This window comes from Tachypleus tridentatus, chromosome 8 (genome assembly GCF_004210375.1).
Source record: "Tachypleus tridentatus isolate NWPU-2018 chromosome 8, ASM421037v1, whole genome shotgun sequence".
Lineage (NCBI taxonomy): Eukaryota > Metazoa > Arthropoda > Merostomata > Xiphosura > Limulidae > Tachypleus > Tachypleus tridentatus.
In genome coordinates, this window is record NC_134832.1 from 129876810 (window position 1) to 129894970 (window position 18161).

The 18161-nt window shown below is 35.2% G+C and overlaps 1 protein-coding gene and 1 long non-coding RNA gene across 3 annotated transcripts in view; one reads left to right on the plus strand and one right to left on the minus strand.

Annotated features, from left to right (window-relative positions):
* The window catches only part of LOC143223485 (protein still life, isoform SIF type 1-like), a 422725-nt gene that overhangs the window by 41328 nt on the left and 363236 nt on the right, over nucleotides 1-18161 (minus strand). The window contains exons 15-18 of the mRNA XM_076451534.1: nucleotides 17552-17734; nucleotides 9558-9742; nucleotides 3926-4013; nucleotides 1825-1989 (exon numbers count right to left, since the gene is read on the minus strand). Coding sequence (XP_076307649.1) covers nucleotides 1825-1989; nucleotides 3926-4013; nucleotides 9558-9742; nucleotides 17552-17734 — 621 coding nt within the window. The remainder of the gene's footprint in view (nucleotides 1-1824; nucleotides 1990-3925; nucleotides 4014-9557; nucleotides 9743-17551; nucleotides 17735-18161) is intronic.
* Nucleotides 6362-17558, plus strand: LOC143223486 (uncharacterized). 2 transcript variants are annotated; one of them, XR_013012929.1, is made up of 3 exons: nucleotides 6362-7221; nucleotides 9525-9731; nucleotides 16179-17558. It is a non-coding gene; the product is annotated as an uncharacterized LOC143223486 (long non-coding RNA). The 2 variants fall into 2 exon arrangements; XR_013012928.1 differs by lacking the exon at nucleotides 6362-7221 and adding an exon at nucleotides 7854-8089.

An 18161-nucleotide genomic window follows, 5' to 3' on the forward strand; every position in this document is an offset into this window, starting at 1 on the left:
TTTTAAAAAAATTATTTTGAAATTCTTTTTCATATTCTGAATTCTTACTCACAAATGTCGTTATCTGAATTGTTTTTGTCTTCACCTCAGCCTTTTGTTGGTGAGACGCCGATTTTGTATGTCTGGAACAATCGTTTATCCTGCCATGCGCCACAGAAAAATCGATGTGACAAACTGTACAAAACGCATGACTGTCACTGCTTTTGATGCAATGACCGAATATTTTGCATTATACTCTTTCCTAAATTTTTGATTCACAGTTTTAATCCTTTTATATTTGCCAGAAACAAGACAATCTGGTGAACGAGGCCTCTTTTTTCCACCTTGTGAACGATCGCATTGGTGTTTCTATGCCACTTAAAAAACGAGAAATACCCATCTATGCGAGCGCTGATTGGCTGACAAGCACTGATAACGTAACTATGGATTCTACCACGTACCCAGTATGGAGAAGCACCGCACTCAAACTATTGGTAGACGTCGGAGATACAAATATTTTTTATTATTTCAAGCACAAACATGATTATTGCAAGTAGCCATTTGGACTATGTCTTTTATTTATTATCAAAATTTATTTGTATCTCACTAGAAATTTTCTTTTCACCCCTTTCAAACCCTGGGGGAACAATTTATCACTTTATTTTATGGGCCTATATAATATATAATAATTTGGGAGTTGCAACAAGTCGTAATATTTGTCTGTATGAGCGTATAGTCGTAATGTATACACCAAAAGCGTAATTATTACGCTCAAATCGTAATGGTTGGCATCTCTGCATTCATTGCTATAACCTACACAAGAAATTACAATATAACCAATTCATTCTTATAATCCACACATTTAGTCATAGTATAATCCACTCATTGCTATATTCCACACAGGGAGTCACAATACAACCTATTCATTGCTATAATCCAAACGTGATATCAAAATACAACCCATCCTTTGCTATAATTCATACATACAATCAGAGTATAAACCATTCATTATCATAATACACACATGGGATCATAATTCTAACCCATCAGATGTTATAATCCTACCATTAATTATTATAATACACACATGGGATCATAATGGGATTATAATTCTCAGTTGATAGAGTATAAACTAATTAATATGCAGTCACGTTTCAGTCTTATATAAAAAACCACTTCGTATTACTAGAATGAGTCCAACATTTTCTGTTTCGTGCGTCATGTAGTTCAATAAACACTAATCATGTTCTAAGAATTCATATTAGCTTTAGATCAAACCTTTCCCAAGATTAAGAAACCTTAAGATATCGAAGACTGAAATTAGTTAATGCATTTTAACAGCAAGGTAGAGATTATGAGAGAAATGAAACTGAAACTGTACAATAAATGTCGATTAAAAATATTCTAGATCTTCAACAGTACCTGAAGTGATTTTTATTATTCAGAATTAAAGTAACTAGAATACATTTATGTCCACTTATGATAAGTGTATTAAACTGACACATTAGAAATAGATACATTTAATATAATCAAACTTCTAATTAATGGTAGAAGGATTACCAACGTCATCGCTGTATTTCTTCCTCATAATTTATATGTACTTAACTTACCAGGTTCTCTACAACTTCACGTACTTAACTTACAATACTTAACTTACCAGGTTCTCTACAACTTTATGTACTTAGCTTACAATAGTTAATTTACCAAACTTTCTACAATTTCATGTACTTAACTTACAATACTTAATTTGCCAAGTTCTCTACAACTTCATGTACTTAAATTACAATACTTAACTTACCATATGCTCTACAACTTCATGTACTTAATTTATAATACTTAACTTACCAGGTTCTCTACAACTTCATGTCTTGAAGGAACGTAATATTCGCTATCATCTTGTTTCCTTTTGGCTCGAAAGAAGTGGTCATTCGGAGATAGTTGTTTCTTACTACAGGCACTCCAAAGAATTTCCTCTACCGTCATGCTCTCCCTCACACCAATACTGACACTCTGAGGACAAGATGTTTACTTATTACCATTCTTCCTTCATGTGACTCATTATCTGAAGGCAGAAGTAGGATTTCAAGCATGATACACACTATTCTTAACTATTATGATATATATACGGATATGAAAATATGTGCTTTTAATTATTGTTGCTTCTACCTGAAAAACTATTCTAAGATATGTCCTCTCGAAGAAGAAAAGAAAACCAATACAATTTCCCAACATTTTATGATACAGAAAGTCATCATAATATTTGTCTATAAAAAAGGCAAAAAGTAATTTATCTATAAAAAATTCCCTCGGAAGGAAACTCAGTACTTTTGTAGGCTAAATATATTTTTAAAATTTACCGTCTGTATCGTAGTATTGCTAAAGGGAGGCTTGACACACATGACCAGGTTTTATGGCCAGAATATTCTTGAAAGTTTAGGAAACGATCTTATCTTTGGAAACACGCGAGTTTGGCTACAGCAGATGACTATTGATTATTGTGTCTGCGAGTTTGTTAGTTTGTCTGTTAATGCCAGCCTGTTTCAGTTTTGTGAATATTGAGTTTGTACTTCACTGTACACCAACGTCGCAAATATTAAGTTAGTAGGCGAAATATGTGGAACTTGTGGCCGAAGAAATAAATTGTTTTCGTTGTCATTAAGTGGACTGGACTTCGCATTATTTTTTACCAAATAATTCAAAAGAACCTACCGAACTGTAGTAACCGTAACAATAATACTAAATAAATTAACTAACATAACGATCAGTATTCAGAAAATACATGAGATGGTTAGTAATGAGGAAACTGATAAAACATCAGATGATCAATTCGAAACGGTATTCAGAAAATCAATAGGTAATTATAAAAAAAATTGTGATTATATTACGTAACTAAATCTCAGGACACCAATGGCTACATCAGATGACAATTTTCATGAAACCAATGAGTGCAAGAGAACTGAACGGGAAGATAAAGTACACGAAATGACCAACGTTCAGGAGGACCTGAAGTATGGCGAAGATAAATCCTTAGAAAAGGAAAAAACACAACAGATTATCAATCCCATGGCAACAAACCAGATGTTACATCTTCGGCAACCAAAAGTATAAACCAGATTACAAATCAATCAACAAACAAGATGAATCATTAACAAGTCTAATGATCAAACTATACAAAACAAATTTGCATGGAAGATAGGTAATTATAAGAAAACATGAGCACTTCTACAGAAACCACTAAAAACAGATACTAAGTACTCAGAAAAACAATAAATATGAGTTAGGCAAATCACAGAAACCGACAGACAAATCATGTAGGTAATGCGCAGGAAACTAACAAACAAACAGGACAGGTTTGTTTATGTAAGGTAAACATACAAACGAAACCGAAAAAAATAAATGTACCTCGTACAAAATATTTTTATAGCTTTTAGAAAAGTAAATAAATAAATATACAAATTGATAGAGTTCCAAGTAGTTTCTTAATACTTAGCTCGTCCTCTCACTATGATAGTAACCTAAAATTGTAGAAGTAAATAGTAGTGTATTTAGTAAATTATTGATCACCAGATGTCTCCACCAACATATGAATAAAAAGCTCGAAATATTTATTCACACTGAGGAAAACAATTCTCCCATTCATATTGGAGAATTCAACATTTAATTCACAGCGTTACTGAACTAAGTATTTGGATAATAAGGTTTATTGTAATTTAAACAATACGTACAACATTAAAGGTATAGCTTTTCTCTTTAAAACATTGTACTCGAGGTGTAGTAACCAAATCAGGAGGCATGAATACACAGATATTAAAGCGCAGTACCTATACAGTAGTAGCCTCTTGAGATATTTAAACAACATAGTAGATTTAAAAAAACTAATTACAACTGAGAACGCTATGAAATATTATATTACTTTTGTAGTTAAATACATTTTACTTCACTTTACCTCTTCAGCCGGAAGCGTAATGGTGACGGTGGCGTCATTGGGTTGGTCAAAGCTACTTTGGGTTGAGAAGGACTGACTTAGCGAACGCCTAGTAGTAAAAAACAACTAAACTATAGAAACCTTAATTACTAACACGTCTTACGTAAACTCTGAAATAGAATAATTGAATATAAGAGTATGAAAATGAAAATAAAGTATGAGTTACTTTAGAGCAGGGGTGTGCAACATTTTCGTCGGTGGGCCATATAACCAACTTCATCAATCAAGCGGGGCCACTTAAAAAACAAGCTTATTCGTGTACATGCACAATAAATTAAAAAAAATTCTCAAAATGCAAGCAATAATATTTTATATTTTTGCATGAGTGATCATTTTAGTGCGACACTTGAAATTTAGAGTCCTTGCAGAGCTTGAACAATATCAGCTTTGACAGAAGTGGTTGCCACTCTTAACTGACTGGTCAAATGTTCATCAGTCAGCTGACTTCTACATTTGGTTTTGATGAGCTTCATTTTGGAGAAAAATTGCTCACAGCAGTAGGTGCTACCAAAAAGGGAGGCAATTCTTTGTGCATGACGGGACAAATTGGGAAACTTTTCACGTACACAGAGTTTGTAAAAGTCTAGCAAACTGTTTTCAGAGAATTTCCTTTTAGTGTCCATGTCAGCCTGCAGTTCAATGAGTTCCATTTGGCAATCATCAGGACTGTCTTCCACTGCCAAATCAAAAGGTTGAGCGAACAATTTCAATCTAATTTCAGTTTGTCTGAAATCTGGAAATCTGTTTGCAAACTCATCACGCAGCTTTTGTACACTGGTTCCATATTTGGTGCAATCCAGATTAGGAAATTCCAGTTTCCTGGTTGCAAGACATGTAAAATGGGTCAATATGGTTCTTCTCAACTGAACCTGGAAAAGTTCCAATTTCTTCTCAAAAGCACAAATATGCTCAAACAACTTATTCACAAGTTGACTTTTCCCTTGTAGTTTTAAGTTTAAATCAGACAGATGCTGTGTAATGTCTGTGAGGAATGCTAAGTCATTCAGCCAGTTCTCATTGCTCAAGAAGTCCACATTCTGACGTTTGCTCTCCATGAAGAACTTAATCTCCTCTCGCAGATTCCAGAATCTCTTCAAAGTAGCAGCTCTACTAAGCCAACGTACAGCAGAGAAGTACAAAACATCTGAATACTCACTGTCCAGCTCATCTAAAAAGTTTTAAATTGTCGATGATTTAATCCTCGTGTTCGAATATAATTTACGCATTGGACGACATTTTCATGACTTCTGCAAAATCCAGAACTTTGGTGCACAAGCTCTCTTGGTGAATAATGCAATGGCTTACAACTACGTCTTGTGCTCCAATTGCAGTTAGAAATTTCTTGGTGAATCCATTTGTCCTACCTGTCATGGAAGGAGCACCATCTGTTGTAACACCACATAATTTATAAGGATTCAGTTCAAACTTTTCTACAACCTTAAGCACTTGTTCACAAATATCCTGTCCTGTGGTTGTGGAGGAAAGGCTTGCCATATCTAAAAACTCTTCGAAAACATCAAAGCCTGCAGTAACAGCTCTGATGAAAATGACAAGTTGGGATGTGTCATTGATATCAGTGCTTTCATCCAAAGCCAGACTGAAAGCTTCACACGAATTCAATCTCTCTTTCAAAGTTTCTTTGATGTCCTCTGAAAGATCTTTTGTCCTGCGTGAGACAGTAAAGCGGGAAAGGCTAGTTTGCTCCACCAAATATTTTTTCTCTGGACATGCATATTCTGTGAATATTGTTAAACAATTTTAATAAATTCTCCATCACTGAAAGGCTTTCCCTTTTCTGCCATACATTCACAAAGCTTAAAACTCAGTTTTGTCACCAGTTCTGAATTTTTCTTGAAAGTGGTAAAACACCTTGTTGCTTTTCAATGGATGTTTTAAATGTTCAATTTTGTCCTTTCGTGCCTGACCAACAATTTCATCAAACTGGGAGGAGTGCTTAGTTGCGTAATGTCGCTTAATATTGTACTCTTTCATGACTGCAATTGTAGTTTGATAGACGAGGCAGACAACACCTTGATTATGTGGGACAACAAGATATTTTGTGCACCATTCACTGTTGAATAACCTTCCCTCATCATCAATTTTTCGTTTCTTAACTGCTGACATTTTACTAGCCCTGAAATCAAAACAAAAATTATTCTCACGAAAATAGCAAAGTAGAAAAAAACATAGAATTTATTTACACATGGAACCTCTTATGGACAGAAACACATGTTTCTAAATTGGCATCCCGATCATAGCCTTCCGGTACTTAAATTAATTGAGAATAGCAAAATACAGTGTGACCTCGCCTATTCGCGGTTCGCCATTCGCGGCCCCGCATATTCGCGGGTTATGCGCGAACTGCGTTTTGTAGGTCACAGAGACTGAAAGGGCTTTTCGAGGAGATTTCTGTTGTATTTACTCAATCAAGCCGTTTTATCAATTGTCGTCTTCACCAAACAAGATTGGACTGCTATTGGCTGACTGCCTCAGCTTCCCCAACAACGCAAACGGCAAAGCACAGCCCGGTAACGCACGGTACAATTTAGTGAAATACATAACACTATGCAATATTGCTACATTATTACTGCATCAATGAGTATAAGTATCATTAGTGTTTGGGAAGCATTTCATATAGTATATAATCGCATACATATACGTTTTAAAACTGCGTCCAATATTCGCGGTTTTTCGCTATTCGCGGGAGGGTAAAGAACGTAACCCCCGCGAATAACGAGGTCACACTGTACATAGAATCAGATGCATCTGAAAGCAAAAATTTTAATAAATTCAGTAAAGTCACAACAACATGCTAAATAATAATTAATTTACCTTCAATCTCTTGTAGTAACTGTAAAAGGTAATAAAATTTTCACCAATAATGAATGACGGACAGCAGAGGTTAGGGAAAATTGTCGCCAGCGGGCGAAGGCGAGGTTCAGGACATGACGTTGAGTCGTAGACAATAGTGCTAGTGCACGTCACCTATTCATGCCCTAAGGAGGCCGACCAATCGAATTCGGCCTGCTCCTATCTAGCAAAGATAATTTTAGAAGTTTGTCGAGTCGAAGCCTGGGAATCCCGTAGGATCGATGCTTTTAAAAATATTCCATTTGCGTTGGATTACAGATCAGGCCACATGGTTAGATTACAACAACTAGGGCCACACTAAATGGCTTGGCGGGCCGGGTTGTGGCCCGCGGGCCGCCTGTTGCACACTCCTGCTTTAGAGAAACCAAGGTATTCATATATAACAGGTAATCGTAAACTAGAGGGAACTTAATTATTCTGTTTAAATTAAAACGTTGGACCTCATGTAAGATATACATTTAAAATTTAGGTTTCTGAAATCGATGTAACTCGTCTTGTTTTACAATAACATACAAAATTCCTTATAAAGTGACTTAAAAACTAACTTGGGCCATTCAATTTTTTTAAAACCATTTTGTCCCTCAGTTATGTTTTCCTCTCGCCACAGTCTCTTCCCGCTTGTTGCCCTACCTACTTCTTCCTTTGCCTGAGGTCTATTACTTATCTGTCGCCAGACAAATAAGTAACTTGCTTGTTGTTAGACCTGTAACATATCCTTCCTGTCAACTCATGTCTTATTAGTTGTGACTACAGTTTTAAACTGTTTGTTGTCGAATTTTTTACTTTCCATTTAATCTTTGTTTACTTATTGCAATAATTTTAATTTGTCTATTACCGAATATTTTACTTTTTTATCGCTAGGTTGTTTTACTTGCTTGTAAGTGTGACTGTTGGCATTTCATAAGACAAGTCTGTTTAGGTACGTAAGTAAACAGGGCATACTTGTTGATATTTTATAAGAATCATCTGTTTTAAGTACGTAGGTAAACAGGGCGTACTTGTTGACATTTCATAAGGTTCGTCTGTTATAAGTATATAGGTAAACAGAATGTATTTGTTGACACTTCATAAGACTCGTTTACTGTAAGTACGTAGTTAAACAGGAAGAACTTGTAGATATTTTCTGAAACGTGTTTGAAAAACGTATGTTGGTAAACTGGGCGTGTGATAGCATTTGTTATTTGTTGTCATTAAGATGAATGATAGGAAAGAGAGCATTCGTTGACATTTAATAAGTTGCGTCTACAGAGTGAGGTAAGTGAACGAGTTATGTGTTACAATTTCTGTGTTTCGCGTTGTGGATGTGTGAGAGAAAATGAGGCGTGTTTTAGTATTTCCTATGTGCTATCAGTATGATGTAGAATGTAAACAGGATTTTGTACGCTCATTTATAAATGACATCGGTAATGTACACACTACAAACAGGACGTGTCTTGATATTCTCTATGTGCTGTTGGTTTTGATGTACAATATAAACAGGATTTTGTGTCGATATTTTCTGCGTGTTATCGGTAAGATGTACAGTATAAACAGGATTTTGATTTTGTGTCGATATTTCCTATGTGTTATTGGTATAATGTACAGTAAAAACAGGATTTTGTGTTGATATTTTCTATGTATTATCGGTATGATGTACATTATTAACAGGATTTTGTATTAATATTTTCTATGTATTATCGGTATGATGTACATTATTAACAGGATTTTGTATTGATATTTTCTGTGTTATCGGTATGATGTACATTATTAACAGGATTTTGTGTTGATATTTTCTGTGTTATCGGTATGATGTACAATACAAAAAAAGATTTTATACTAATATTTTCTATGTGCTGTCACTAAGATGTACAATATAAACAGGATTTTGTATTGATATTTTCTATGTGTGATGTACAATGTAAATAGAATGGGTCCTAAGATTTAAAAGTATGATACAAGTCTTTGGTGGATCAAACTTTCTGGTATATTATACATGATGTTAGCTTTTCTTGATGAACTTACTCATCTGCTGCTCACGTGATTGAAAAATGGGGACATATCCCCCACAGAATAAATGAATAGTCTCCCCTTATGTAAAATCTCAATGTGTTCTTCTTCTATTGCAGTAATGAGAAAATTATACATTGCCGTTTCGAAAACCGGGTTATATCTAAACTAGTAATTCAAATATGTTTACGTAATGTCAATGCATAACATCATAACACTATGCTCAAAGCCTCGCCCCCAAGTAAAATGCTACGACGATTTTACTTCTCCTAAAACTCCTTCTGTGAACACAGCTGGAATGAAATGAAAGTAACAGCTTTCTTCCGACTTAATGTCGTAACCTTTACCCATTTTTTGAAACCTGTAACAAAAACTAACGTCCCTTACGTGTATAAAATTATATTTTGTCTCATAACTGTTACAAATCTTTTGAAACCTGCAACAAAACCAACGTTCTTTACATGCATAAAATTTTCTGAAACTATCACACGGCTTCTTATGCTGCAAGTCAGGTAAAACTAATCCCCCTTCCCTCATCCCTGTTGTGTAACTTTACAACTTTAGAAATATTACTTTTCAACGCAACGACGTTGCTTGATATAAATAAAATGTTCATGGCTATACTTGTAGCCGTTGAAACTACTAGGGTGACCTCTTGTAGTGTGATGTGGTGACGACAACCATTGTTGTTGTTTTTTTGTAGATAACTACTTTTTCAAGCGATGTCTTTACTTACCTTCCACTGTTAGACCTCGACAACAAACCACGAGACCGTCGTTTCGTGGTGCCTCTACCTGCTAGGAGGTTCGTCAGGAGTGAAGGGCTCCGAGCACAGACGTAAGCATGAAAAGACGACACTGTGAATACTCCGAGCTTATTCAACGTCGATTTGGTCATCTTGCAAACATTGGTGAGCAAGTTCTGTGAAAAACATTATATCACATACGTAAACACGATAACAGATGCATCTCCATCAACTTTTTTATTATAATGAATGATACAAATATCACATGTAACACACGCTAAATCTTTTCGGCAGTACCGTACCGATCTTTGTTTGTCTGTGATCTTTATCTTATAGACCTGGGAAAGACAGGTGCATCTGACCACTTCTTTCAAACGATGTCTTATGGTGCCTCGCGTAATATTTAAATTCGCACCCCTCCCTTCGGGCTGGCGTCATGTGCGAACTCATCGCTCCCACTACCACAGTACGGCTCTGCCTCTACTGTGATGCAATTGTCATAGACAACATCTGATGAACGTTTTAATGAGGCTAAAACTGTATTAACACAAAGACAGTGGACTAATGCAGTTACTAGCTTCTTATTGATAAGGTTTAAAAACGGATCGGCTCATTAAGTTTAATGAAGATTATGTAGTGTGATTCACAATGCTATCATTTGTACTATACACCAAATTTAATTAATATTATGTGACGTGATTCATAAAGCAAGCTATCAGGCCCGGCATGGCCAGATGGTTAGGGCGATCGACTCGTAATTTGAGGGTCGTGAATTCGGATCCCCGATACATCAAACATGCTTTGTCTTTTCAGCCGTGGGGGAGTTATAATTTGCGGTCAATCCCACTATTCGTTTGTAAAATAGTAATCCAAGAGTTAGTGGTGGGTGGTGATGACTAGCTGCCTTTCCTCTCGTCTTACACTACTGAATTAGGGTTAGCTAGCGCAGATAGCAGTCGTGTAGCTTTGTTCGAAATTAAAAACAAACAAAACTACCAGTTCTAATAAATACTAGGTTTAATTACGAACATGTGATGTGATTTTTGAAGCCAATAGTTCTACTAAACACTAGGTATAATGATGAATATGTGATGTGATTCAGAAAGCTACCAGTTCTACTTTCAACTAGATTTAATTAAGACTATGTAACATTGTTTACAAAGCTGCCAGTTCTACTATACGCTAGGTTTAATTAAGACTACGTAACATGGTTCACAAAGCTGCCAGTTCTACTATACACTAGGTTTAATTAAGACTATGTAACATGTTTCACAAAGCTACCAATTCTACTATACACTAGATTTAATTAAGACTATGTAACATTGTTTACAAAGCTGCCAGTTCTACTATACACTAGGTTTAATTAAGACTATGTAACATGGTTCACAAAGCTGCCAGTTCTACTATACGCTAGGTTTAATTAAGACTACGTAACATGGTTCACAAAGCTGCCAGTTCTACTATACACTAGGTTTAATTAAGACTATGTAACATGGTTCACAAAGCTACCAATTATACTATACACTAGATTTAATTAAGACTATGTAACATTGTTTACAAAGCTGCCAGTTCTACTATACACTAGGTTTAATTAAAACTATGTAACATGGTTCACAGAGCTGCCAGTTCTACTATACACTATGTTTAATTAAGACTATGTAACATGGTTCACAAAGCTACCAATTCTACTATACACTAGGTTTAATTAAGACTATGTAACATGGTTCACAAAGCTGCCAGTTCTACTATACACTAGGTTTAATTAAGACTATGTAACATGGTTCACAAAGCTACCAATTCTACTATACACTAGGTTTAATTAAGACTAAGTAACAAGGTTTACAAAGCTACCAGTTCTACTATAAACTAGATTTAATTAAGACGATGTGACGTGGTTTATAAAGCTACCATTTGTATTACACACTAGGTTTAACTAAGGCTATGTGACGTGATTTACAAAGTTACCAGTTCCACCACACATAAATTTTACTTAAGACTATACGTTATGTGATTCATTTAAGTTGTACATTACATCAACTACTTTCTGCTCTTCAGCTACAATTTCAAAAGAAAAGAAACTGAAACATTCAGTTTTGCCACATACAAAACGTTCAAAGTTTGTTAATTTTACAGTCGAATGTGTTAAACAAACTAAATTTATCAACATACTTTTTTGAATTTTGTCCTCACCAAACAAAACCTTATATTGACGTTTCGGTAGTTGGGGCTATGGGTTTGATACAATAAAACTATACGATAAAAAATGGCAAAATATCAACCTTCTACATATGTCGATTTTTAAAGGGTTCTAAATCTTATTGAGGTATATGCTGAACAGAAATACGAATCTAGAAAATAACTTTCGTTTCAATTAAACAGACATTACTTATTTTGTGCAGCTTTCTGCAACCAATATCTTCAAAGACAGTTTTAAAACTTCGCTCCAAAACGTTTTGTTGGTTTTATTCTCTTTGGTTGAATTTCAGTTTATCGTTACTTAGACAATGATACATCAGAGAACTTGTGTAGAAACTATATATTGTTGATTTATAGTGTTTCCACTGAGTGAAATATTAAGCCTGCTACAAAAACATGTACAACTATAAATATTTTAAAAAGGGGAGTCAATAAAAATGTCACTAGTTCCTCATTTTGTGCACTTAAAAAGGTTTTAAAATACATTTCATGTAGATAAAATTAAAAATATCCATTGCTATGGTAAACAATACGTACTGCTATTTCGGTAAATTAGGATGTTGTGGTAATGTCCCTGTTTTCCTAAAATATAGACATTGCTGTGCATTTCACACTACCTATTTACATAGAAACTTAGGATAATCATGGTAGTTATACAAATACGAGCGTAATACCTGTTGAAAAAGACTGGAGAAAGAAACACAAAGATGGACTGTAATCTGAGGGTCGCGAGTTCGAATCCTCGTACCACCAAACATGCTTGTCTTTTCAGCCTTGAGGTCGTTACAGAGTGACGGCCAATCCTACTATTCGTTGGTTAAAGAGTAGCCCACTAGTTGGACATGGTGATGGCTAGTCTTACACAGTTAACTTAAGAATGGGTAGCAGAGATAGCCCTTGCGTAGTTTAGCGCGAAATTCAAGAAACAACACAAACACAACATTTCTTATGAATACGCGGGTTCCAATGTGTGTTCCCTGATTTTCGTGAGTATCGAGGAGCACCTTCGAGTTTTATGAAAGCTACGTAATGTTGTTAATGGATAAATAAGGATTCGGGCAGGAATACATCAACCTTATTGAAGGACCGTTTCAAGGTAATGACGAAAGACAGTATTAGTGTGAACTGCTGTCCTTTCATTACAAAAGGAATGTTAGTTTCCCGCAGATCTGAGTCCCTCATACGTTCTTCTAGTCTTATCTATATTACATTAGTGAATGAACGATTAGGCGAATGGGTGTCAAAACTAAATTGTGTCGTAAGTTCGGTTCCAGGAAAGGCCATTTTTAGAGATTGGAAAACGTTTTTTGACGTAACTCGACAATTTAGAAATGTTTTCAAATTGCGAAAAAGGTGCAATTTTTTGTACATTTTGTCCCAAATATATATTTAATTTTACATCACTCGTAGACTACTCGCTTTTAACTGACAAGAAGCCGAACTATTTAAATTATGTAATAAGTTGCTGTGACACCAGTGCGTGCCCGAGAGACAGGTTGCCCAGCACGGCCGAGTGGTTAGGGCGCTTGACTCGTAATCTAAGAGTCTCGTGTTCAAATCCCTTTTGTACTAAACAAGCTCGTCCTTTCAGTCGTGCAAACGTTATAATGTGACGGTCGATTCCATTATTCGTCGGTAAAAAAGCAGCTCAAGAGTTAGTGGCGGGTGGCGATGACTAGCTGCCTTCCCTCTAGTCTTACACTATTAAATTGGGGACGGCTAGCAGATATATTCCTCGTGTAGCTTTGCGCGAAATTCAAAAACCAAATGAAACCGATAGACAGAAATAGTGTTTTGTAGTAATAGATAATAGTATTATCTATTGTTTGTCCATGTAGCTACTTCGTAGGATGTGGATGGATCTTCACCAAAATTTCGTCAGTTTGGTTATACATAAAAATATTCAGTTTTGTATTCTGCGTTTTGCGATTTTTATGAACATTTATGTGATTTTCACCACTACCTCACATCCTGTGGATGGATCTACATCCCTAATTTAGCAATGTAAGACTAGAGGGTGTGTTTGTTTTCTTATAGCAAAGTCACATCAGGCTATATACTGAGTCCACCGAGAAGAATCGAACACTTGATTTTAGTGTTATAAATCCGAAAACATACCGCTGTACCAGCAGGAGACGAATACTAGAGGGAAGACAATTAGTCATCACCACCCACCGACAACTCTTTCACTAACGAATAGTGGGACTGGATTGACCATAAGATTATAGTGCCCCACACATGAAAGGACGAGCAAGTTTGGTGTGATAGGGATTCGAGCCTGCAGCCCTTAGATTACGAGTTGAGTGCCCTAACCACCTCACCATGCAGGGCCAAACATATCTTATGATAATCTTTCAATAATTATAATCTTACATAACTTTGGTCAAGGGGACGGGTACTCCAACTAGTAATATATACTAAACAGGCAAGAGTTTCGAACCTATAAACTTGGATCAAATCATAGATATTTCGGTTATTTTTCAGTACATTTCCCCTAAACATTATGTATAACTGAAGTTATGCTTTCATTTACTATTTCAAAAGTTTTCTTGGAAATTTTCAATTGTGCTAATATTACATAAATATGATTGAAATTATAGTCGAAATATCTTTAGCAGGTAAGAGAGGAAATTAGCCAATGGCTGGTTAAGATTTGAAGTGCCGTGAAAAATAACAAGAAAACTGTAAGTTCTTTGTGAAAAACTTTGAATACCAGATTTTGTATTGAATATATACAAGTAAGACTAGAGGGAAGGCAGCCAGTCATCACCACCCACCGCCAACTCTTGGGCTTCTCTTTTACCAACGAATAGTGGAACTGACCTTCACATTATAATGCCCCTGCGGCTGAAAGGGTGAGCATGTTTGGGGCGACGGGGATTCGAACCCGCGACCCTCAGATTACGTGGATTAAAAGAAGCAGTGTCCTGTTTTGTTTGAACGAAACGACACAATAATGAGTCTCACAGTACGGCCTGCATTCTTCTCAACAGTTTCTTCTTGCGCTTGCGCATTACAGCATTCCTTTATTAAAATATATAACGTACTGAGTCAACTTGTTTTATTAGAAAATCTGTATCACTGACTTGGACGTACTTATCCTTCTAATCTTTCTTTTAATACATTGCATATATCAAGGTATATCGACGTATTCAAGTAGCTCTATATATAACTTGGTTAATTTCTAGTTGTGATCTATGTAGATAGCTTGCCGAGATCCGTACGTTGTCGATTTTTCAAACGAAGACAAATTCCTTTAAAATTTGACTACTGTGCAAATTTGCAACTGAAAATAATCAGTGTGAAAATAAAATACACATACTAAAAATCACGTGATAGATATATATACAAGTATGTGATACACGTGGTAACAATGGCAAATAATGAACGTTTAACAAATATGGAGAACATAGTGTGTTGAAATACTATAATACTCTCTTTTTCTACATTAAACAAAATTCCTAAGGGGCCAAATAATACATGCAATTTTAAAAAGTATATGTCTGATACTATTATACTGATGCTAATGTCTTATGATTAATCATACTTCGCTAACAGAGGAAAGGCTTTCATACTATAACATTATTGTTACAGGCGGATAATATATGGTGCGTTTGTTGTATACCAACCTACTTGATGGATTTGAATTAAGCAAAATGCGTCGACGGTAACGTATATGGATATGACAGACATAGCGTGCTCAAGTTCTATTATACAGTCCTTTTCTTAAAAAAAGTCCTAAGTGTCAGAATAAGGCATGTAGTGTTAAAATGTATAATTAACCTAATGATAATGTCTTAAAGTGTTTCTTTGTTTTAGAACTAAACCACAACTGGCTATCTGCTGTGTTCACCGCGAGGAATCGAACCTTGGACTTTAGTGTTGTTAATCAGTAATCTTACCTCTCTGTTACACCAGCGAAAACTAATTTCTTATTACAAATATAATTATATATCAAAGTGCTTGAGGTATGGACAGATTACTAGTTAATAGATATTTTTATTAAAAGTCTGATTACCACTTAACATTTTTTATATTGAAGTCAGATTATTATTTAATACATTTTTTATGAAACAGATCACTACATAATAGATGTTTTTATTAAAAATCAGAATACGAGTTAGTAGATCTTATATTAAAAGTCAGATTACTATTTAATATATTTTTATGAAACAGATTACTATAAAGTAGATGTTTTTTATTAAAATTTTGATTTCTAATCAGTAGACGTTTTTTAATTAAACAGCCAGATTACCAGTAAGTATTTTTTCTTAAATAAAATAGTCAGATAACTAGTAGATGTTTTCGTGATTTAATATCCTGTCGAAAAGCTAGTATGTGTTTTTGTTCTTAAACAGGCGTTTTGTCATTAAACGTCAAGTTTCCCCACAAGTAATTTTTTTTTTTCGTTTTCAGATATTCACGTAAGACTATTAAAAGGCTATTCTGTGCTAGCCGTCTCTAATTTAAGTTGTTAGACTAGAAAGGAGGCAACTAGCCAACAACATCCACCGCTAACACTAGTGTGATTTAACATTCACCCATATAACAAAGAAAGAAATCGCGTTTTTTTTTTTAAAGGGGTAATGGAGAGAGAGTAACTTGATACGAACGAATAACCTGCAGACCAAGAAAAAGTCCGGCGTAGAACCTACTAGGCGAGTATAACCTGCAGACCAAGAGAAAGTCCGGCGTAGAACCTACTAGGCGAGTATAACCTGCAGACCAAGAGAAAGTCCGGCATAGAAACTACTATGCGATGCTTGATTATCAAGAATCTCTATTTTTCATCAAACGGTCAAATCATCGGTGAAAAGATATTTTTCACGTGGACAGTTTGATTAAAGAAACAGTGACAAGAAACTTATAAGTCACTATGTGTGAATAAAAGAAATGAAAACATAGAGGCGGGAATATTATGTGTGCTGGATCTATGGTAGCAGTACATAATATATTTGTGGCTATTTACATATGGACGAAAGTACAGCTTTAACTGATTACTGAATCAACTGTACTCTCACGAACAACTTAAAAACAACAATAAAGTCTCTCCCTATTGGAAACTGAACTTACACTTTAATAATAATAATGAAATTTTCTCATACTTAAAGACAGAGTCACGTGACTGGACGAAGATGCCTACTGTTCGACTCTCTCGTGCACTACCGAGAACTATTGCACACAAACCCTAAGGGGGAGAACGCGCGCTGCTGTTACGTTATAGAGGTCGTTACTGCAGTATGGAGATTTAGGATTTGCTCCAGCTTCATCAAGCACACATATTTTGGTTTACATATAATAAACAAATTGTTCACAGAATTATCGCTACGTTAGAAATACGATAACTTTAGTAAAATAAGTTTTATTTCTGAATTGTTAAATCATCGAAAACGAAGAGAAAATAACTGTAGGTTTGAGATAAACGTTGCTTGTTTGTTTTTGAATTTCGCGAAAAGATATTTGAGGGCTATCTGCGTTAGCCGTTCCTAACTTAGCAGGGTAAGACTATAGAGGGAAGGCAGCTAGACATCATCACCTACCGCCAACTCTTGGGCTACTCTTTTACCAACGAATAATGGGATTGACCGTGACATTATAACGACCTCACGACTTTTGGATTACGAGTCGAGTGCCTTAAGTGTTTTAATAAGCAAAAACATAAAATTAGTTAATATGATGCTGTATGCGGACCCCATCAGTACTGTAAAACAAAGTCGGTCATTTGAGAGTTCAACTGAACAGCGCTATATATTACACATTATTTTAGTTTCTCGGTTTTGACACATTACCTTGGGATTCGGTAGCTCACTATTCTGAAGTGACGCCATGTAGCACCTAAGTCGGAACTGCTCACAATGTAATCGCTCCAAGTTTTCCTCCCTTTGTGTGATCTGCGTAGTAATTGCATGCTTGCTGTCCGAATCACCCACCACTGTCAGCTGTAGCTCTGCCATGTGTTTCACCTTTCCGTCCTTGAAAATAGAAAGCAAAGAAATAGATCGAACATGACAAAGTACTTCTGGTCGGTTTGGAGAGAAAAACCGAAGAAATAATTAATGGATTATTAACATTTTATTTTATTTATTTGTATAATTAAAGGAGAAATATCCTTCTTTTAAAAGGCCCGTCCATTCAAGAAAATTTTAATTGAATGTTAACGTCAAAAGTTACTGTACAAAGAGTCCTTACTTTCATATGAACAAACAATTAAAAAAAATATAATTAATAATACTAGTGGATTATATCGATTATTTTGCAATTACCTAATTCAATTTAACGCATAAAGATAATGCAGTAATTCACAGAATTATTTAAAGGCGAATTAAATGTTAAAACTTCACACTTATCTGTATTTTATTCCCTTTAATACAACTTTGAATAGGACGAACTTTAAAACGA